Source organism: Esox lucius, chromosome 22, assembly GCF_011004845.1.
Source record: "Esox lucius isolate fEsoLuc1 chromosome 22, fEsoLuc1.pri, whole genome shotgun sequence".
NCBI lineage: Eukaryota > Metazoa > Chordata > Actinopteri > Esociformes > Esocidae > Esox > Esox lucius.
The window spans coordinates 3,830,767-3,854,813 of NC_047590.1; the positions used below are offsets into that span (position 1 = coordinate 3,830,767).

Below are 24,047 nucleotides of genomic sequence, written 5' to 3' on the forward strand. Positions count from 1 at the left end.
CGGGTCTGATTTGGTCCAAATTCCTGTTCAGAGGGGCACTCCCCCTTCAACAGTAGGTTTGGGTTATTTTACCCTCCTCCCGATCAGCGCTGACATTCGTTACATTCGTGGCCACATCCCAATTCACACCCTTTTCCTCATAGGGCTCTGACTGGATATAGTGGACTATATAGGGAATAGGGCGTTGTGGGCAGTGCACTAGTTACTGATGCATACAGACTGCAGGTTTATTCACCCACCTCGTTTCTGGTGCGTTGCGAAGCAGAGTTGAAATGAGTACATTTGATTTCCTAGACGACAGTCTTATTAACATGCTCAGCAATGTGAACTTGGAGTAATAAGATCAGAATGAAAAACCAAACGTAACGTCTGATTTGTCGTTGATATCGTTCCTTCTACCATTGCCTTTCTTTGAGGCTTTCCAAAAGCTCCCTCATCTTTGTAGTTGAATGTGGGATTAAAATTAAATACTTCACTGAGGGACCTTACAGATGATTAATGTACGCTGGAAAGAGTAAGGTGTAGTCATTTACAAATATGTCCAAACCGTTTGTTTCACAGTGTGACTATGGCTGAACTTAGAACGGAAGCCCAATAAATTATATCGGTTTCCATTAATTGGTCTTTCATCCAACCACATTTGATCGTTTCACATCAAAATAAATTCCAGGTTTACCAGTTAGATAAGGAAGCAGAATCAGAATTGGGCAGACGTGCAAATGCAGCCAATGTCACTCCTGTGCCACTTTTACCAGTGTACTAATTAGGCATCCCTTAACGAATGAGTACTTACATCCAACTACACTCCTGTGCCACTTTTACCAGTGTACTAATTAGGCATCCCTTAACGAATGAGTACTTACATCCAACTACACTCCTGTGTTCATGAACATGAGAACTGTGCATTTCTGCTCAGTTTTACATTAGGGAACATTTTGCATAGCTCAATCACATGAATACAGTTAAACCAGTTTCAATCCCACTTTAACGCAAACCAGATGTAAAGAAATCTAAGGTGGGTGAATACTTATTATATCCCATGGATATTTAATGTCCCTATGTTTAAATAATGGCTGTTCTACCTCCACCCATCAGTGACATTTCCTTCGAAAAAGTTACTGTAGGCTGCAACATTGGTCTCAGTGTCATTACAAGTCCGCTTTTAGAAAAGCAGTAAAACAAAAAGCATAGTTTTTAACATGTGAATTACCATTCATTTCAGAAAGAAGCATGGTCATGTTTGAAATGGTGGCTAATTTTCAAGCGAAGCGACCCGGCTCTTGCTTCACGTACTGTCTCTCCGGTAAACGTCATATTCTCCTTTTGATGGTTCACCTTGGTCCATGAACACCTTGACTTGTCCAGGGGTTTAAATTCCTGCTTGCTGATTGGAGCTAGACATCCAGGAAGTGCAGAAATCCTTTAAGGGGTTTTCTAACGGTTCCCCCCGGGACACATCGTTGACGATGCCCTGCCTGTGAGTACCAGAGAGACAAAGGCATCGAAGAGGTGCCAGAGAGCAGAGAGAAGGAAGGAAGTCTGTTGTCAGCCACATTCAATCCATTTAACTCCTCTACCGTCTCTATAGCTACCATTTCCACGTCCACCCCTGAACGCCTCCCGCCTGTGTCTCTGACAGTGAGTGTTACCAGCGGTTAATTATCTGGTTTATATAGTCCTCCGTCTGTAGTCTCCCTCCCGCTTCTTCAGTTCTAACCTCCTCCTCCGGGCCATCGCTCTCCCCCTCTCCCTCCCCCTCTCCGTCTCCCTCCCCCTCTCCCAGGTCAGGGCCTTGTTTCGGTCGGGAAGGCCACAGGCCCACTCCTAGACCTTGGCCCCTGACCCTTGACCCTTGACCGTTGTGGTTCTGGTTGTGGCTCCTGAGTCTTTGCAGGCGTCGCTCCTGCTGCCTGGTGTACTGGTATCTCTGCTGGAACAGGTCTCGGGCGTAATCGTAGAGTTCCATGTCCAGCTCGTTCAGCTCCTCGATGCGCTGTACCTTCAGTAGGGAGCACACAGTCTCGTCAGATAGCACAGTGGATGTCTAACCCTAACCCAGTCTGTGGATGGCTACTGTCTGTCTAACTTGGACCAACAGTTTAACTGTAGATGTTGAAGTTTAACTGTCACTTTTTAATTATAATTCATTCAAAGACCAGATATAAAATCGAGTGGTCGGATTCTGAACAGATCTCATAAATGTGAGCCTTTAATTTGTCCTCCGGTGTGACAATTATTTTCCATAAAATATTTAAAACAACATTTTTTTGATGTATTTGTCATGATTATGTGTCATTTCTACTTGACAATAACGTATTACCATGTGGCAATTCAGTGAAATAACACACACACACACACACACACACAAACCGTAGAGTTGTCCAAATCCACTCCGGCTGCTCTGGTGCTGTTGTACTGCATGAAAGGCCGAATGAACCTCAATCTGAAGGTGCGTTCAAACAGGAACTGTGTTTTCCTCTGGTACTCTGTCAAGCCGAAGAAGGCCATGTCCCTCAGGTTCTTCTTAGCCGAGTCCAATAAGAGCTGAGAGCGCCTCTGCTCTGGGACAGTTGACATGTTGTAACATCCAACCAAGCTCAGGTCTGCTAGCATACGTACCTACAAGAAAGGGGTGGGGTTACTACAATTCACCACCGTTTGGTATAAAGATAATTATATAATGTTGCATTCTATATATACCAGTGTGTGTGTCTGTGTGTCACCTGTCTGTTATTGGCCAGGTTATAAGGACAGTCCATGAACTGCTGTAGGGTGCAGCCTGACCAATCAGAACCCTCGTAGCAGGCAGGCAGCTCCTCTGGAGTGGGAGTGCGCCCGTCACACATGTGCAACGAGGTCTTCCACGTGGCGCCCCTCTGGACGTGTCTCCACTCGCTGAGGTACCGAGACACTGGGTCTCTCAGGAGGGTTATGTAGTAGAATTTCCTGAAGACAGACAGAGAGAGAGATTAAATGGATGTTCTGGTAGGGTGACATTTTATTGTGTAGTTCCTTGACTGGCCAAAGGGTGGCAGTGTTTGCAAACATTTGTTATTACGGTTTGTTCAGTCCCCTGGAAAATAAAACTAATTGGAACAAGGGAAAGAGAGACATTGAGAGAAAGAGAGAGAGAGAGAGAGACTAGGGTCCTGGCACATTACAGTAAAAACATCCTGACACACACACCCAAAAACACATCCTTCTAAGTACAAACACACACACACGCAATCACCGAATGTGACATGAATAATCTCTCCGCAGCAGGGTTGATTTTCTGGTGGAAAACAAACCCCCAACGAGCCGGCCTGCGTTTCCTCGTTAGTGTTTGTGTACATCCGTGGCCAGATGTGCATAGTGGCGCTCACACAGACTCCTGTCCTCCTGGTTGCATCAGGTCATGAATGTTTACACAGATCTCTGAGTTCCAGACAGGAATGTATGGAATGACAGACGCTCCAGCATCGCAGGGTCTCTCAGCAAGACTCGGGATATGAAATGTAAAAAAACAATATTCACCCCAGAGGGTCAGGCCTAGTCTGATGCCTGAACAGACAGTACAACACAGCCTAAACCACTGCCAGTCCCCCTGATCAGAAGCCTGTTATAAACACGTCTCCTTCCGCAGCGCAGCACTCGATAACCGGCCGGTATGAGACCGGAGCCATTCAGAGAAGACAGAGGCGTGAGAGAGTGTAACAGGGAGGAAGAGACGACAGAGCGAGCGAGAAGTATGAAGCGAGAGAATGAGCGAGTGAGTGGGCGAAGGAGAAGAATGTTCAATTAGTTTTGTAATCCAGCGAGAGCAGCGGAGGCCAGGAGCTAGAGTGATTTATCAAAGTTATGGCTTTGCTTGTAATGAGAAAATCTGTCAGCGGCCTCAACCATACCCCCAGCTAAATAAATAACACGACGACAAAGACAGAAATGGACGGAGAAATAGGCAATGTTGTCGTCTCCATGCCACAATAATATCAGTGAAGAAGTATCCGGATCAAGGATTGGAAATCTGCTTTCACTGCTGGGGACCAATCAGATATTGGACTCCAGGGCTTTGTCCTGTGTTCTACTGGTACACTTCTCCACAGAATCGGGAGGAAACGCTAGGCTCCCATCTCCTGAGGAAATCCCTGCTTCCTGATCCAGAGCACAAAACTCAGTCTTCTCTCTCCCTCCTCCATCCTCCCTATCTCTCCCTCCTCCATCCTCCCTCCCTCCCACTCCCTCCTCCACCTCTCTCTCTCTCTCTCTCTCTCTCTCTCTCCACTTTGGTTCTGTTTGTCTCATCTTGGTCTAACATCAACATATGGCACTGAAAAAAGGAAATATGCAGAGAAAACATGTACCCAGCTTCCTCCCTCACCTACTGTGAGAAGACACATTTCCTCTCCAATCAGGGAGCGAGAAACATCCCAGCATGCAGTGCACACGCTGTCTGTCTGTGGATGTATTAAGCTGCTTTTCTTTGGCGGCAGAGATAAGTCAATCCAAACTCGTATTTACAGAAGGAGCTGCCAACATTCATTCCAAATGTGAATATGAATTTCACTGTGTGTGTGTGTGTGTGTGTGTGTGTGTAGTTAGGCCTCCTCTCCCCACCCCTTGGACCTCTCAGACTGTAGGAGGCAGAGCCAAAGGAATGTAGCCTTAAATTCAGATGATATCAGCCGTGTGTGTGTGTGTGTACATACATACACTGATTACCTTGATCTCAGTACCTGGGGTGGGCAAGCAGCATGAAACAAGTTGACGGAGGTATTTTCCAAGCAAACCCACATGCCGAGTTGGCACAGAGGGATGAAGAGGAGGTTGACTTTAAGGCTGGTTGGGGTAATCAAGGATCAACTGATTAATCAGGTTACCAGGGTAACAGATGGCATTTATTCACACACACACACACCTCAGGCCAGGATTAGTGCGTGTCATATTGTGGCTAGAGACCAGAGTGTGAAATTGTAGTGATAAGGTATTTAACATTTAAACACTCCCGTCCTCCTCTTTGTAGAGTCACATCTCCAGAACTACCGCCTAGCATTTCTGCATCAAAGAACGTGTGTTTGTGTGTGTGTGTGTGTGTGTTTAAATACAGTTGTATAAGGGGCTAAGTATTTGCTTAGCCAGGGGATGATCCCCTAAATCAATCCAATAAGACGGCCAGTCTGCTCCGCCACACACACACGAACACACACACACACATACACCCACACACACATGCCTATTCTGTAAGTAACCTTGAGAAGCTCTGAACAAGTAGGAAGAGAAATAAAACGGAGAGTGGGGGTGGGGGGGGGTGTGGGGATGGGGGCAACAGGGCCCTATAGGCATAAATACCATTTGGACACCATGCATATCTGCCTCCAGAAGAAACACACCCACAAGGAGGAACCAGCCGGCTGGCCTAGTGCTGTCTGGGCCTGAAGAGAAGCCTGGGGCTGGATTAGCCAGCACCGGGTTCTTTTCCCTGGGGACAGGGAGGGCGTGAACGGGGTTGGGGGGGGGGGATAAGTAACACGAGGGTGCGTCGGGGGTCTCTGCCAAACACGCGCCACCTGTTACAAGGCCAAGAGGCTAATGATCGACGCCTACGGGAGTGTGTGAGGGTTTCAGGGTACAGCTTTCATTTTCCTTTTGGGGACTAAAAACCCCTGTAATGATAGTTGAACAAGGAACATTTTAACCTTTAGCAGAGGGAGTGTGTGTGTGTGTGTGTGTGTGTGCGTGTGTGTGTGTGGAGGAGGGAGGTAACAACAGATCTCTAGGAAAAAAGGGAAAGATAGACAAGGAGAGGAAAGGGAGGATAACGAAATATTGTTCAACCGGGGCAATAATTTAGCAGTGTGTGTGTGTGTGTGTTTTGTGTGTGTGTGTGTTGCCCACATGAAAAGCAGGATGAAAGAGGCCCTTTGTCTGAGTGTGTAACTTGAGCTTTGAGCTTCAGACAGACATGCATATGTAGGAACACGTGCGCGCGCACGCACACACACACGCGCGCGCGCGTTTACTTATCTATCTAAACAGGGACACCAAAGTTGATTGTCCTTAAACGAATCCTACTTTGACTAATCCTAACCCTAAACCTTATCCTAACCTGAACCAAACCCAAACCGTAACCTCAATAACCTAACATATGTGCCTAAACTTAACCCAGCCCAAAGCTTAACCCTACCCGAAAACAACTGTTGGTTTACCCTACTTCTAACCCTAACCCTAACTGTTATGTTTGCCCTACATCTAACAATTAAGCCAAATGACATTTATGCCTGAACTTAACCAAGCCCTAATGCCTAAACCTAACTCGTAATCATGGCTGCCCAACCCTGCTCCTGGTGATCTACTGTCCTGTAGGTTCTCTCCAACTCTGATTTAGCACACCTGATTCATATGATGAGATGGATGAAAAGCTAACTCTGGTTAGGCACAAATAGACAGCACAGTAGATCTCCAGGAACAGGGTTGGGCAGCCCTGCCCAAAATGATAGAATAACCTCTATCCAAGCACTAACTCTATTCGTAAATCTGACCCTGAACCTGTGTTTTGTCCCGGACTAGACTGGCAAAATATTCTAATAAGGGCAGTTTTTTTCATGTTTTACAATCCTTGTCAAGACTGGTACTAATTCGATCTGTTTCACCAAAACACACACACACACACACACAGAATGACTGAACTGAGAAGTAAGATTTGTCCCAAATTCATGCAAGCATTGCTCACAGAGACACGATCTTACGCTCACTCACGCACTGACATTGGCTGAAAACTCCGAGATTCAGGCCAGTGAGATCGACACGCTTATGTCTGCAGCTCAGAGACAGAGCAGGAGAAGGAATGGAGAGAGACAGAGCAGGAGAATGAATGGAGAGAGACAGATGAAGAGAGAGAACAAAAAGAAATGTCTGCATCTGGTCATTAAAGCCACATTCCATAAGTTCAAAGAATGGTCCTCCATCACATAAAAGACGGACTGCATTCATTGTCAGGGCGTCTCTCAAAAGTGCAGATGAAGACGGCGCTTCCAGGCTTTCTGTTGGTGTTTAATCTCTTATGTGGAGATAGAATGTAATTTCAGTTGCTCTTAGCTGAACTAATGACGTCTTCGTCCCTCTCTCCCTCTTCCACCTCACTCTTTCATTTCCTCGCTCTCCCCCTCCCTCCCTCCATCCCTCCCTCCATCCCTCCCTCCCCCCCCCTCTCCATTCTCTCTGATGCTGTGACAGAGAAGAGAAATGAGAAAAAGGGAGGGAAGAGAAGTGAGAATGAGGCTGACTGTTCATTGATATGACAGTTTGATTCTCTCTGCCCAGCCTACAGCTTGCATCTCTCTGTTCTTTCTCCTTCCCCCTCATCTCTCCATTCTGTCTCTCCTGTCCCCTCTTTCTCTGTAACCCCTGACACCCACCCAAACATCTCTCTTTTCTTTCTCCTTCCCCCTCATATCTCCATTCTGTCTCTCTTGTCCCCCCTTTCCCTGACACCCACACCAACCTCTGACAACCTGCCCCCCCCCCCTGTCCCCGTCCCCCCCGCTCTCCTGATGCCTCCACTTTGGGTTTTTATGTGTGTGTGTGTGTGTGTGTGTGTGTGTGTGTGTGTGTGTGTGTACGTATCGTAGACAGACGCTCCCCTGCCATGCCGATCCCAGATCAGATGCGTCGGAATTCCGAGCCAGCCCAGCTGTCGTCTTGGCAACGCTCCGTGATTCTGTCTGATCGCCATGGCCAATCGACACATACATGCACGAGCGCACGCAGAGCCCGAAATGCGGAGACAGGGAATTACAGAAATGTTTTGAATTGGTAAAAAAAAAACATAAAGAGCTGAGCGAACGAGGAGTCCCTTCACCCAGCTGGTTCTGAGGCAGGCTTTAGAAAACTGTTCCACTGACACAAATGACAACATAGTCAAAATGACATGACCTATTTGGAAACACAAACACGGCCAGTGCTACACAGCCCTAAATCAACAGAACACCACGGCAAAAACCATTTGACCATGGTTACGGATCAAAACCATAGAAAAACCTTGAGGAGGTACACTCTCGCTGAGGACAGCCTCGCCGTTGACTTGGGTTGACACGGTGATGACAAAACCTGGCTCCCTAGTGAGCTGAGGAAAACCCTGCGTCCCGACAGCTGCATTTCCTGACAAAACAGTTTGCGCAATTCTCCCAAATCTGAAAACGTTACTCAGGAGGTGAGAACAGGTCACAGGTTTCCCTAGGAAGCAGAGAGCTGCAGGTCGGCCGAACAATAATGCCTGCTAGAAAAACACGGGATAATGTCTGACAGACTTACAAACCTGCCCGTCTTAACATAGCGTTCTAGCGATTTTCCTGTTGGCCGTCTTGAATATTATTACTAATGTCTAAGTACGCTGTAAGGGGCAATATGTGCATTTTAAGCTGATGCCAACAACGCAGAAAGGAAGAAAGAGATGCAGACAGGCTAACAGAAGGAACTCCCCAGAACGTCCCGTTAAAGCTCTCAACCCTGATGAGTGTGTGTGTGTGTGTGTGTGTGCGTGCCTGCATGTGTGAAGCTGTCCAGATCACACCAGCCCCAGGGAACAGAATTCCACTAATGAGGGCAGAATCAGAGAGAATCCACAGAATCTCAAACAAATCCCAGATAAGACGTGTGTGTGTGTGTGTGTGTGTGTGTGTGTGTGTGTGTGTGTGTGTGTGTGTGTGTGTGTGTGTGTGTGTGTGTGTGTGTGTGTGTGTGTGTGTGTGTGTGTGTGGGTGTGTGTGTGTGTGTGTGTACTAGGTGAAACTGCTCAGTATCAGGGTCATTGGCCCTGTAGTGGTATGGGGAGGATGTTACGGTTATCCTGAGGGTTGATGCACATACTGCTGCTGAATATAAATTGGGATTTAAAAATGTGTGTTTGAGAAGCTGTGAACCTACTTGGGTCAGGCTCAGCTAGTCTTCCAATATAATGTGTCAATGTGGTAAACATTAGCAAAGACTAATACTTTTACTTCAGAGACCAACCGGTAGAATCTCATTTCCATCAAGCCCCGCCCCCCTTCCCCCGCTTTCTCTCTCTTCCCCACTCTCTCTCTTGCCTCTCTCTCTCTCTTCCCCACTCTCTCTCTCTCTCTCTCCGCCTCTCTCTCTCTGAGTATGTGTGTAACATTTATCACTTCTGCCCTTTGGAGTGGTTGGCGCAGGTTACTGATTAATCTTTGATAAGGAGGAGAAAAGGGAAGGAGACGGTCTTGTTGGGTATGGATTAAATGGTAATAGATTTCACACTCATTGTCACTGAGTGCAGACAACTAGTCTCTGGAGCGCCATGAGTCTGGCAAGCGAGACAATTAGACAGCTCATTTCTCTGACACAGCTCAACTTGAGTTTCTCAACGCAGTGTGTTATAAAACTGTCTAGACCTTGATTGTGTCTCAATAAAACGAAGTGCGATAAGCGGCACTGCGTAGCTCAGTTGGTGCAGTCTGGTGCTTGCAGTGCCATGGTTGGGGGGGGGGGGCATTACGAAACTGTATGTCGTGGACAGTCTGATTATCGACTTGAATGTGAATGAAACCTTTGAATTGGCCAACATCTGCCTGCCCGTTCCCTGTTGGGTTCTCAGAGGGCTGGTGACCCTGCCTTACAACGAACACACAGGGGACGGATTACTGGGCAACATGGGGGTAGGATTAAAACGCCACCCACAGTAAGAACTCAAATATGCCAAGTGCTACTGCTAACACTACTACTACCACTACTACCACCACCACTACTACCACCACTATCTACTATTAATACTACTACTATGACCCAAACTACCACTAATACTACTACCACTACTACTACTATGACCCAAACTACCACTAATACTACTACCACTACTACTACTATGACCCAAACTACCACTAATACTACTACCACTACTACTACTATGACCACAACTACCACTACTACTATTACCACTAGTATTACTACTACTACTACCAGTAGTACTACTACTACCACTATTACTATAACTACTACCACTACAACGATCCCAAATTGGAGCTGTGGTCACGCTACACAGGAGCACATACTTTGTTTGAACAGCTTACTAGAGGACTACTCACACACCTCGGGAACACATTCCTACTGAGGTCTGCGTTCCCGGAAGAGGGAAGTGCACACCGAAAAAGAGGAACCCTTCAGTCAGTGACCAGGAACAGAGGTTAAAACAACTCACCCTCAGCAGGACAAAGACATGCAGGCCAACATATTCTACAGCCGAGTGTCTGTCCAGGCTCCAGATGCCAAGGTTAAAATAACATTCCATGTTTGATTAACAGACAGTGCTGGCAAAATATAGCACTCAGACAAACACTAAGCACAACCTAAAATGGAGGAGGGCTGTAAATGACCCACACCAGGCCTGTGAAGGACTCGCATTTTCAAAACGCTTGCTTCGCATATGACCTTAAGGACAAGTCATGAAACCAACTGCACCATCTGTACGACCCTGCTGATCCAGCAATCCTAACAGACCATTTATCAAGAGGAAGGATAGAAATAGAAATAATAATTTGCGATGAGGCCCTTGCCTCAAAACATTGTGTTGTCTCCTCTGACACGTCTTGCCAGGCTTTTGTGGTTCCCATGACACATCTTGGCCAACCAGGATGGTCTTACTGGTGCACACTCATTGGAGGTGAAGGCACTTCCTGGCTAACAACCACGACTGAGTTTGAAGGTGCCCAACCAACCACAAGGGGTCGCTGGAGCACGACAAGACAAGGTAACCATGTCCAACAGCGAGTCAGTTTGGCACCGCCCTGATGTGAACGTGAATTTGATGATGGCGAATTAGGACTCGTCTGAGAAAGGGGCTAATTGCTCTAGCGTCAGGACGCAAACCAAATGACTATATGTGGATGAAGCTTTTGGGTGCTGAACATGTAGGCGGTAAGCAAAGGGGAAGAGGAGACAAGTTGTGTTTTGTTTCATATTCTACATTGTAAAACCATGTAAATTAGAGGCAGGATTCTACAAAGTTCCACATTTAAGTGGGTCCATATCGATTGTTTGTGTCTTGCAAGCCCTCGAAGGTGACAGGTGTTGAAGTTGAAGCCGAAGTGTAGTTTTACTTTCGCACTTAATTATTTGTAAATTTCTTGTGTCTGTCTGCAGGGAGGGGAGGGGTCAGCAAGCAGGGAGTAGGCCCCAGGACAACATGTAATTCAACGCATGGCAAGGACATGCTAAAACGGAATGGGCATGAAGGCAGATGGTACAGAAGAAAAATCTTACAGGCATTATTTTCCTTAGTCCATCACTGACATCTGTCCAAATATTTTTCATCAACCGAAAGAGAAATGTATTTAGCCACAGTTTTTAGTCTCACTTTCGTTGGGGAGAACGGACATTTTTTGCTGACAATAATTTTACAGTGAGACCATAAGTCTGTCCACTGTTGCACGGCTACAGCCACAAAGTGGTCGGCCGGCCACAGCAGACCGTGAACAAGACAGGTGAGGGTCTAGAGAGATCACAATGTGAGCAAACAGGTTTCAGAGATGACGGAGGACTCAGAGATGATGAGACTATGAAGACAATTCAGTCTGAGATCTCCCCCCACGACGATAAGCTGTTTATAGTTGTGTAATGTATGGCCGGCTTAACTGAGAACACCAACAGACAAGTGGACTTCATCCTGACCTGACCTGTATTATATACTTCAAGGCGTGGTTCTAGGGGTGCTATATGCTACACCGAATTTCCTTATGTTATTTTTTGCACTGCCAATTGCTTGCCAGAAATCAACGCTAAGTTGCTCTAATTGTGTTTCTGAGAAAACATTACTGAATATTTCAGGAAATCATTTAACCATTCATGTCACTGTGAAATATTTTTTTAAAACAAAAACAGTTCTTTGTGGAAGGTGTTTGTTTTGGATGGAATATCCAAACTGTGTGAGTATATTTTGAACTCTTAAATGTGTTTATTTTCATAGTCTTGCTGTGATCATCAGTCAGTTTCACCTTTTCACCCTGTAAACACACGCGCACACACACATGCATTCACTCACACACACACACGCACGCACTTTCTCCCGCTCACACGCACGCACGCACACACCCCTCATTGTAGTGATTAACATTCCACTCTAGGGGAGTTGACGAAACATTCCTTTTCCCAGTGACTTTCTCCGTCCCTCTTTCTTTCCCCTTACTCACCCCTTTCTTCAACCTCAACCTCTTGAACCACCCTCTTTCTTCAACCTCAACCTCTCGAGCCCCCCCTTTCTACAACCTCAACCTCTTGAACCCCCCTCTTTCTTCAACCTCAACCTCTCAAGCCCCCCCCTTCTACAACCTCAACCTCTCGAGCGCCCCCCCTTCTACAACCTCAACCTCTCGAGCCCCCCCTTCTACAACCTCAACCTCTCGAGCCCCCCCCTTTCTTCAACCTCAACCTCTCGAGCCCCACCCATTTCTTCAACTCAAACTCTTGAGCCCACCCATTCCTCAACCTCTTGAGCCCCACCCCTTTTTTCAACATCAACCCCCATCACTCTTTCCATAGAGTTCTGGGTAGGAGTCCTGATCTACGATCAGTTTTGCCTGGTAGACCCAAACGAATAATGTCATATGGACAGATCCCATGGTGGCCGTTGTCAGTGCGTTTTCAGGGGATGTGGATGAGTCTGACGGGAACAATGGTTGCATTCTAATCCTTGTCATCTGTGTCAAGGCATGTCAAGGCTAGTCCACACTGGGAATGGGCATAAATTAACATCCCGACACTACTAAGGACTCACGATACTATTAACCCTGGTCATAAGACACACTCATAGTCTGTACATAAACACCCTAAGTGACAGTTTTACATGCCCTAGTCAAGTATTAACATGATCACTTGTAACACGCGACCCAAAACATAGACAACAGGCAGTGAGCATGGCAGAGTTCAGAAGCTCTCGGCAAACATCGTTGACTGACCTGAACTGAACCTGCTTAATCACACGGACGACTGTTTTCTGGAAGACAATTCAATAGAAATAGCATTTATAGAATATGTAAATGCAACAGGAACTATCGCACAAACAAAGCCTTGTGACAGGCGGAAAACATGCAAGTGCGGCGCTGTGATATAATCTGCTGCACCAGGCAACAGGCCTTGTTGGCTAGCTCGCCTGTTAACGATTGCAAGCAGCTCCAATGTGCACAGCCAATCAGAATTAGCTATTACTGAGAAAACATACCAACAGGCAGCCAGACTGATATTCAGATGTTGTGGGACAGGTTCAGTTGGCAGAGTAGATGAATACATTCCTTTCCAAGCACCTCTGAAGATAGACTGCTAGCTAATCTTGTCAACAGGAAGCATCCTTTGACCTCTCGCATCACCATTCACGTGTCAACATTACAGATTGACACCTTGCTGTGAACCGTGTGAGGTATCTGTGGGTAATGTGTAACTACATTACCCCTGACTAATTATGGTTTTATTTGTTTATATTATTTTAAAATTATGAATTAACCAATGCAAATCGCGCTACAAGTCATGGGTATCGAAATTAAACTATTGCAGTATGAATTGGACCAACAAGCACGACCAAAGGAGACAAAGGTTCTATTCACACTACAGGAGTTTCATCGAGATTAACAAGAGTTGTCAATACAAGTCTATTCAAACTATAGGAGTTTCACTGAGATTAACAAGAGTTATCAATACAAGTCTATTCAGACTACAGTTTCAATGAGCTCAACAGGACTTTCTATTTGCAAGTTTAGCATTATCAAGACTCGTATTTTTAAGGTAAGCTTGAGAAAGATTATGACATTACCCACCAAAATGTCTATGTTCAGAAGTAAAGCTTCCGGCAACATGTATAATAAGACACGGATATACTTTAATCCACAAAGCTAATCAGTTTATCATAAATCTGCCTGTACATCTGCATGCCTTCTTGCAATTGCTCCTTATCAGCGGTGCTAAGCAACAGCTGACGGCAGTCGCGGTAGGAGGCAGGTGCTTCGTAGGAAATCAATAAAAAATAATTTAAGTTAGATAGCTAGTTACCAACTCAGCTTGTTAGCTAGCTAGTTACCAACTCAGCTTGTTAGCTAGCTAGTTACCAACTCAGCTTGTTAGCTAGCTAGTTACCAACTCAGCTTGTTAGCTAGCTAGTTACCAACTCAGCTTGTTAGCTAGCTAGTTACCAACTCAGCTTGTTAGCTAGTTAGTTACCAACTCAGCTTGTTAGCTAGCTAGTTACTAACTCAGCTTGTTAGCTAGCTAGTTACCAACTCGGCTTGTTAGCTAGCTAGTTACTAACTCGGCTTGTTAGCTAGCTAGTTACCAACTCGGCTTGTTAGCTAGCTAGTTACCAACTCGGCTTGTTAGCTAGCTAGTTACCAACTCAGCTTGTTAGCTAGCTAGTTACCAACTCAGCTTGTTAGCTAGCTAGTTACCAACTCAGCTTGTTAGCTAGCTAGTTACCAACTCAGCTTGTTAGCTAGCTAGTTACTAACTCAGCTTGTTAGCTAGCTAGTTACTAACTCAGCTTGTTAGCTAGCTTTCGGTGGAACATATGAACGTTTGTGTATGCTACACCGGTTAACCGCATCCCGATTCAGATGTGCTTCATATGAGGTTTGACTGGGCGGCTCAACATGAGCTGGCTTAGGGGAAAGCAGACAGCTGGCTGGTGTTGGAAAGATTACGCAAGTTTTCATGACTTTCAACAGTCCACAACGTAGAGTAGCTGGGAGTAAAACGGACCCCCACACACACTAAGAAGCATCCTGGCACTTGCTCATCTAGTATGTTTTTCATTCTCTGCACAAATCTGTGGGTGTGTGTGTGCGCGCGCGCAATTGGTCTGTAGACGTCTTTTATGATCCAGTAAGTTATGTACGCGCATCTCAGATTCTTAAAACATTCAGGTGTTAGCCAGGCGAGAAGGATTCAATTGGAGCATCTCCCTCTGTCTTTTCCCCCTTTCTGGCTTTCGGTTCATTTCTATCACTCTGTCTGTCTCCCTGGCCCCATTCTCTCCTTCCCTTTCAATGCCCCCATTCCCTCCTCCCCCTCCCTCCTTCTCCAGATAAATCTTCACTCTGTGATGGCTGGGAAGCTGTTGTTTTTCAGGTCACTGGGTATTGCTACTCAGCAGGAGTCCAGACACACACTCACACACACACACACACACACCAGGTGGGTCAAGGGATTATATGCTTTTTGTGTCGTTTCAGGAAAGAGACAGAAAAGGACAAACACACATGCAGGGGGCAAAATGAGTTTGTATGTGGTAGCAAAACACTAAAACCATGCGTCCAATCATCAGGAGCATGTGTGTTTATGTACATACGTATGCATGTATGGGCTGGGTTCAGAGAACATTGAGTTTGTGTGTTTATCAGCCCTGCTTTGTTACCGAGAACCCCTGCGGTCAAGAAGCAGATCTCTTGTGCTTCGCTCTATTCATCATCTTCTCCCTCTCTCTCTTTTCATACACTCCCTCTTTCTCCGGCCCCTTCTCTCTATAGCCTGAGCTGAATAGACAGTGTCAGTGATGAGTGACTGGTGAATGGGGTTTTTGTGTATGTGTGTGTGTGTAAGAGAGAGAGAGAACGAGAGAGAGAGACAGGGTGTGAGTGACTGTTGAATGGAGTTGGTCTTTGAAGTCAAGAGTCAGACTAGTAGTCAAGCATGAAGACACAGTGGAGAGCGAGAGAGACTGGTGTGTGTGTGTGTGTGGGGGGGGGGGGGGGGCAGTACAACACACAAACGCATGTACACATATTCAGTGTCCTAGCTTCTACCCATGATGCAAATCTCCAGTTCTCTGAGATCTATGTGAAACATGCTCACTGGCATATTGGTAGGATTTGGTTTGAGTGGGTTTCCAGCTGTTCAGTGTGACATTTTGTCAGAGTGCGTACATGCATTTGTCTCAAACCCCGGTCAGATCTCAAACCCCGGTCAGAGGAGAGACCGACAGGGAGAGAGACGGGAGGGCGCAAGAGAAACTGGAGAGAGAAAGGGAGATGGGAGAGACCTCATTGTGTTCAGTAATCCTTTTTGAGGAGTTCAGCAGGTCTGTCTTTGTGTCAGTTTAACTCCTCCCCCTCAGTCTGGAATTTGAATTTTCCCACAATTCAATTAGCACGGCTGTCAGCCCATCGGATCTGTTCACAAGCATCCCCTAACCGACACTGACACACCCACTCACTATAGAAACGCTGTCCCCCGCTAATCACTCATTGGCAGGCTACCGCCATGCTAAACGATAGGCTAGGCTAATTAATAAGCTGTAATCCTGTTCTCACTGCCGGCGTAGTTTAACGCAGCGCAGTTCCACAGCCATAGAAATATGGGCTAATTGTTAATCCGTCTCCGCGCGGCTAATTGTCCTGTGGGCAGATAAATCACCCGGGGGAGAATGGGCACGACTGCCTCACGCAGTGCAGGACACACAGGGGTCTTCAGACAGAACCATGTTGACCAAAACGGATTGTGCCATGTCCCTCAGACACCTCAGTTGACACCCCCTGCAGTACCAAGTGTCCCGTCGACACTATCAGCAACTAGTTGTGCGAGAACACCAGAGAAAACCTGTTGGCGCGACACAACGCAGCACTCAAGCACTTACTGACTTCGGCACCCGGGAGTGCCAGTCACCCATAGAGAGGGTTAGAGGACTTAAAGGGAACGACAGTCACCCATAGAGAGGGTTAGAGGACTTAAGAGGAACGACAGTCACCCATAGAGAGGGTTAGAGGACTTAAAAAGAACGACAGTCACCCATAGAGAGGGTTAGAGGACTTAAAAGGAATGAGAGTCACCCATAGAGAGGGTTAGAGGGCTTATAAGGATCGACAGTCACCCATAGAGAGGGTTAGAGGACTTTAAAAAAACGACAGTCACCCATAGAGAGGGTTAGAGGGCTTAAAAGGAACGACAGTCACCCATAGAGATGGTTAGAGGACTTATGAGGAATGACAGTCACCCATAGAGAGGGTTAGAGGAACGACAGTCACACATAGGAAGGTTAGAGGACTTAAGAAAAACGACAGTCACCCAAAGAGAAGGTAGGACAATGCGTGAAATCTTCCATCTGAGAAGTGACATCATGTGAATGTGGTTGCCTTGTAACGTCTATGGAAGTTACCATTGAAGGCCTCTGCAAATTATGACATGGCGGGGCGTTGGGCGATCCCTCTGAAAACTCAAAATGAACCATCAGGAGGGCCCAGCCAATGAATGAATCGGATGTTATTTTGGCACTGCCAATGAGACCTCTTAATGTCTATGAGATTCCGCCAACACTGTTACAAAACACAACGCATCTCTCTCCGCCTGTCTCTGTCTAAAACCAAGCGGCACAAACACATTCTCTGCCGTGTCGTCTCAGAGCATTTAAAAGATGTTTCCAAACAGGAACCGTGAGCGCCTCTGTCGCCTGTTTGCGAACATCTAATTAACTTGTCAAATGCCTTTTAGATGCAGAGAGACTAGCTGAGGAGAAACGGAGAGATCCCCTGTGCGGGAATGTGGTGTTAGGATTGTGGAGTTGAAAGAGTAACCAGCTTTGGAACATTGAGCAGCCTGAGATTAACCTCATATAATCTGATTGGATTAACACATGAAAACATGCCTGGTCAAACTCACACACACAGAGACTTTTATTGGGAAACTGACACAGAGACGATACAGGCAGCTGGACACTCATCTTCTTGAATGCTCTCCCTCCTAATGACTTAAAACAATCTCCCCTCTCAATTCCTCCACTCACATAATCCACCCGCCTTTCACTCAAAAAGCCTCCCCACTCTCCCATCCTCTGTGTCCTGTTATCCCCCACTCATTCTTCATATGCCATACCCCAATTTACACTGCCACCCCTTTCTTGCTCTCGCTACCCTTCTCTTCGTCTACTCCTCCTTTATAAACCATGCCTTGGGATTGAGACAGTTGTCCATTAGGCAAAACACTCATTTTGGAAATTGCAGCAAATCTTCCATGAAAAAAGACATTTCCGCTAATGCAGCAGTCACGCTCTGACACGGAGACGCAGGAGGGGAAAGACACAGAGAACCCACAGCTATTAAGTCAACGGGAGGAAAGCACGCCTGCTGCTCGATGGCAGAATACAGGGAGAGAGAGGGGGCTGAAGTGAAACGAACACACGCACGCTCGCCCTCTTGGTGAGCTGTGCAAACTGACGGCACCAGATCAACATCCTCCTCCAGCCGCCGGAGTAGTGGGTGGAACCGTCAACTCTGACTATCACAGAGACTGACGCCAGGACGGCCAGCCGCGTGTGTAACCAGCAGAAGTAATCAACAGGATTACAGAGGAGCCAGCCCCCTGCTGAGTTGCTCTTACTCAAACACACACACACACACTGAGGTTTGGACGGGGAGTAGTTATATCTTATCTATGAGGTAAAAGTGACAGATTTGCGGAAAATATTGCCTGTGCTTTGCAGCGCCGCGATGACTATCAGTGGGTATGGCTGCGAAGCAAGCACTGTATTTCAGCTTGCTAAAATATGCATTTCCACAAAGAGGCCTTCCAAGTCTGCAGAATCACCCAATTAAGGCCCGAATTTACGACTACTCTGATCGAATGTTTTCAGCGTTTTGCATAACAGTTCAACTTGATTATACATTGTTTCAAATCGGTGGTCTTAAATGACCCCATTCCCAGGTGATAAATACTTTACCACAACAATTAGCCCATTCACAGGTGATAAATACTTTACCACAACAATTAGCCTATTCACAGGTGATAATGCCTTTATCGCCTACTCATGATAGAATGCAGCCTACTTGGGAATAAAGTTTGGTAAAGAGTTAAAATCATTACTTGCAGTACGGTTATGGAAATATAAAGAACGCATCTTTCATATCTGCAAAATAGAGAATATTTTAAATTAGCTTACTACACAACATTTAGTGACACTAACAATAATTAGCTTTGATCAGTTCTGGTTTTTACCATATCCAAACCAATATATATACAGGGTAATTGTCAACTTGAATTAACTACAAGAGAATAAGGCTGTCGAACGAGTATTGAAATGGTAGATCTTGATCCATCTTGAAACACTTCAGCACATGAACATCGACGCAATGTGTCAGCGATACTTTCGCTATGTAACTCAACGATTCTCGTAGACGAGAGCTGCGATCTCGATGGTCTATGTTATATGTCAATAGTCATTCTGGCCCCGTGAACGCATCTTTTCATAACTCATCAACCCCCAATACATCAGAGTTTACCACAGATCTATAAGGATGTGTACCTCCCGGTCGAGGAACTACCTCATCTAGTTACGTAGCTTTTACTGACTGGTAGGCTATTCTGAGAAAACCAGTGGCACAGGTGATCGCCTTTCCGTAAACACGCACACCAACATTGAAAGTAAAGGATGTCGCCCACTCACTGTATGGAAATATGCGTTTAAATGTAACATTTTCCATCTTAACGTAATTCTCGCGGATAAGAAGGCTCGTTAGGTTTCCAAAACAATACCGCCAGAGGTGTTATTGTTCAGACGAAATATGTCGGTGCTCTTCACCAAGTCCCCCGCCCAAGTAGCTTATTTACGCGACTATCCCGAAAAGATGATGAAGCAGTTAATGCCTGTGAATGGGTAACCGGCTTGCCCACTAAAGACATATTCAAACCATCTGACAATTGTCTCAAATATTCAACAAATGTCAATTGTTGGCGACCCACAGGTTGGGCAGGACTTCGTTCCAGTCCAACACTATCACGCCAGACACAACAACTTGCCAGTTCCACCTTACCTTTCGTTTTTCATCTTGGTCTCCTTTTTATCTAGAACTCCAGGAACACAATTTGTTAGCTCGGTCCAGTCCGCGTGCAAGCCACAACTCCAACCGGTGGAGAACCGGGAGAATAGCCAGGTCTCTTTCCGGTTGGGTCGATAACAGGTACACTTCTTTTGACCCGGTCTACAGTCACACGGAACCTCCAATCTCACATTCTGAACCAGGTGTCTACCGAATGTGGTCCCTCCTGTCTTCTGGATGTGTAAGAAAACTATAACGTCTTCTCCTTTGATTTCAAATTCCACTGTTCGTTCCAAATCCCGGACTGGAAAGTAGTACTTCTTGACGTAGTGCGGATCTGGGGAAGGGAAAATGTCCCCTCCATCGTCCTCCTCGGTGAAATACCCGTGCGGTGAACCGAAATTGATAACCCCAGGAGCGACGTATTGATATAAGATCAACATAAAGCAGACGGAGCCGACTACAATCAGGAGAAATTTGCTGCTCGCCTCAACCATGGTCCTTCCAATGCGGTGCAAACGTTACCATTTCCCGGTTAACCGACCCGAAGGGACCAGAACACTATTGCTACGATTCATTCCCCTTGTCGTACTCGCTCCCCAAGCAAGCCCAACAGAACGCGGTCACATCAATGCGGTAGGTTACAGAGGCGATGGTGTGAATACATTGTAACTAACCTAAGCCTATTTAAACTAAAGAGTAACAGATAAACGTACGATCCAGGGCTTTATTGTATCCACGAGAGTGAGTGTGGTTCGTTCGCTCGCGTCCCAGTGTCGTAGCGTGTCCTCTTAGCTGCATTGCCATGGAGCTATATACCCAGGATCCTCAGCGAAATAGCCCACCCTCTCTCTCTTGCTCTCTCTCTCTCTCTCCGTTTTACGCTCACACAAAACAGACAGATCCGCATTGAATTCTACAAGTAGCCTGCTCTTGTTCTACAAGTAGCGCATTAACCTAGACTAGCTATATAATAGGGTGCTGCTTTATTTAATACCAATGGAAAACCAAGTGGGTAACGAGCCTTCGGTGCTAATGATGTAATTACCGTGTTACAATGTGATGTTTGAGATCATACCCAGTGAAAGATCAGATTGCAATTAATACCTTACCCGCCATGATGTTTAAATGTCAAAATAGCCTTAAACCACTCAGCAGTGTTTGGTTTGTCTATTCGGTTGTCCACATCAGGCAGAAAATAAAAGTAAAACAACATGATGAAATGAAATGTTAGAGAGTGAACACCAGACAAATTATTTGTAAAACGTTAAATAAAACCAGACCCATTGTTTTCAGACCGAACCCTAACCAAGCATTAGTCTGCTTGTTGTCAATATTAATCGTCTTTAGTTATATTGTATTTTACACAGTAAGAAGTGTGCGGGTGTTTGTAGTTGTGTCCTCGATGGCCATTATTAGAAACAAAGATTGACGGCCTACTACTAACACAAACACTAACGAATTGCCATGGAAAGCAGAGAACCAACACCTACAGATTGCTGTAATGTTTGGTATGCGTCATAGAAATTATTAGAGGTCTTCACTTTAATGAAACCTGTTCTTGCATGGGCATCGGCATCTGTCATCCGCAATTTAAATGTGGTCAACTGCGTGGGACTCCCAATTTCATCGGCTGATCTTCCCTGATGACATGGTCCTGGAATTTCTGATCTTACCTGATGCTGGGTTAGTCATGTGATCAACTATTTCAGCCAGGTAAATTAGCCAATTAATCCTGAATGTGCCTAGCCCACTTCATTATTGAGAGAGTCTCATTGGCGTTGCCAACAACGGAATTGGCATTATAATAGCAAAGCTTCACAGGTAAGACCTCTTTCCATCTCTATATTAAGCTTAATCAACTGTTCAAGTCTTTACCACCAGAGTGAAGCACTGAGCAGTGCTGTTCTTCTCTATCCAGACTGAGCAATTCTCAGACGCATCAATACACTTCCTGAGGCGATTTTATTTCAACATGTTTTGACTGATCAGATGTTACACTGGGAAGAGTAAATGTTTCTGCCGTTAGATATGAAGGTAAAGGGTGTTTGTGCTACGGGTGAGCTGACACGGTAGTTTTCTTTAGGCCCAGCTTTCAAAAACAAGTTGCCTTGAAGCGGGATGGAGATAAAATGCAGATGGAGTCTTCGCGGTGGAGTTGTATGGCTGTACAAAAATAGATTTCACTCTACAATATTTCCTAGTGTTTGTTTTGCCTGGGTGGTTGTCGGACCTTAACCTAACGTTAATTAATTTGTTAAATTGTACGTCTGGTTTTACATTTTCTTTCTGACTAATCTCTTAATAATTTCTCCTAACAACATTACGGCACGCTACGACTAGAGGCAGAGTTACCAATTTCTGCACAAGGGCATGCAGACAATGTGGGGGTTTTGAATAATTCAAAGTGCACATTTAAATGTACCCCCCTAAATGTGACATACAGTGCTGTTACAGTATTCCATCTTACTTACCCACAGCAAGACAGGACTGCCATGATGAGCAGGGTTATGGATACTGGACTGTGTTTCCCCCCTGGCTGGGTAATACTGTCACAAAAGTCTCGTAATAATCACGACCACTTCATTGTCTTCTGTGCCAGAGCGCGTGTAAATAGGCCCGCGCAAAATCAATTACATGGTTATCGTCACCTGATTTTCAGGGGAAATATGTTTGGGCCTTTTTTTGTTTTATTTGTGGGGACTACCAGTTAAGCAGATCTTTTCCTTCTTTTTTGATGGGAGTGACCCTTGGTAACCATTAAACCTCAATACATCTCTTCCCTTCTTTAACACAAGCCATGGGAAACCTGGCCTCTGTGAGGGCCGGGGAATCGTATGACCAGAGCTCTTTGTTTGAGTGGAGTAACATCTGAAATCTGCTGGGGCAGGAAGGGAGAGATGCAAGGAAGGGAGAGAGAGAGGTGGAGTGGGAAAAAGAAAGAAAGGGAGACGGGAACAAACACTCAGGGAAGCAAATGGTACTCGCACAACCATTCCATCCATGTAATCCCAACCTCGATCTAATGGACACTCGGATCTGAGTTCTTTGTTGAATCTGTGTACCTCTGTGTACCCCCAAACCTATGCACCTCTCCCCACCTCTCTCTTTATTGGTCTCTCCTTTATGTGACCTTCTGTCCCTCTCCTGGGGGACGGGTTGATGCACCTTCTACCACCATCATCTCCTTAAACCACCCCTCTCCACCTTCATCCTCCCATTCATCCCTCTCCACCTTCATCCACCCATTCATCCCTCTCCACCTTCATCCACTCATCCATCCCTCTCCCCCTTCATACACAGACAGAAACACAGACTCAAACACTGACACATACACAGACAGAAACACTGACACAGACACAAACACAGACACACACACAGACACAAACACAGACACAAAAACAAACACAGACACATACTACATACTGTGTAGGAAGCACCTCCTCTTTCGCAACGCTCGGTGTCTCAGTATCTCCCCATTGTTGACGACCCTGGGTTTCAGACCGGCCTTCAGTTCCAGGGCTGCGCGCTCTCTGAAGCTCGAATACCAGCGGTACAAGTCTGAACCAATGCCCTAAGCTGTTCAGACGTGATCCATCTGACGTCTGCTCTCTTTGTCACTGAAGACGTTGGGCAATCGTGCCTTGAACATGGTCGTGAGGTGACAAAGCCCTCTCCAAGCCCTTCCCTGCATGAGACACTAATGACAGCTTGCTCTTTACTTCGCTTTTCAGTGCACGGAGCAGAACAACGTGCACATTTTTAAACCACAAAAGCATTTAAAAAAAGGTTACACGATTGACTGGGCGGCGATTTGACTGTCTACTTAGAGGGCTTCAGGCTTGATATATCTTCTTATGGGCTTTGGGTACTGCGGTGCGTTTTGTGTAATGGTTCGTTGCTGGTGTCGCGGACTGTTCTCCCTCCTGTTCTCCCTCCTGTTCAGCTCAGACATCTAGTGACTAATGAGATGATAGGTAAATGCTAAGCAACAGAGATGGCCGCTAAGTCGGATTCACAAGTCAGGTCATGCTCTATGGAATGCTGCTTCACTCTTTTGGAGAGCTCCTCTGATGCATCTCATCCAAACTGTAACCTGTAAACACAATTTGATCTTTTGCAAAAAAAAGACTTTGTCATCAACAATGTCACTTTTGCGTTAGTCAAATTCCCCGATGCAGGAGAACGTCGAAGGAGTATTGCCAATTGAACAACAAATATTGCAGGATCAAACAATGTTATATCTCTGTCACATTGGATTTGCTGTTACAGAAA

General features: G+C 45.9%; 1 protein-coding gene across 3 annotated transcripts; it reads right to left on the bottom strand.

Moving 5' to 3' along the window:
• Positions 1–63: 63 nt before the first annotated feature.
• On the bottom strand, positions 64–23,222 carry hs6st1a (heparan sulfate 6-O-sulfotransferase 1a). Of its 3 annotated transcripts, none has more exons than XM_034289781.1 (4): positions 23,199–23,222; positions 2,724–2,946; positions 2,371–2,619; positions 64–1,999 (listed from the first exon to the last, which is right to left on the bottom strand). In XM_034289781.1, the coding sequence occupies exons 2-4, from the start codon at positions 2,844–2,846 to the stop codon at positions 1,646–1,648; spliced, it is 726 nt and encodes a 241-aa protein (XP_034145672.1). In that variant the 5' UTR covers positions 2,847–2,946; positions 23,199–23,222; the 3' UTR covers positions 64–1,645. The 3 variants fall into 3 exon arrangements, with proteins under 3 accessions (XP_034145672.1, XP_010884891.2, XP_034145673.1); XM_010886589.3 differs by lacking the exon at positions 23,199–23,222 and adding an exon at positions 19,767–20,589; XM_034289782.1 differs by lacking the exon at positions 23,199–23,222 and adding an exon at positions 3,233–3,281.
• Between the last annotated feature and the right edge of the window lie 825 nt (positions 23,223–24,047).

Excerpts from the sequence above, each read along its gene's own strand:
- hs6st1a (XM_010886589.3), bottom strand. The coding sequence starts at position 20,269 with ATGGTTGAGGCGAGCAGCAAATTTCTCCTGATTGTAGTCGGCTCCGTC. Across the intron at positions 2,947-19,766 it reads ACCAAGATGAAAAACGAAAG|GAAATTCTACTACATAACCC; the intron begins GTAAGGTGGAAC and ends GTCTGTCTTCAG. Across the intron at positions 2,000-2,370 it reads TGGATTTGGACAACTCTACG|GTACAGCGCATCGAGGAGCT; the intron begins GTTTGTGTGTGT and ends TCCCTACTGAAG.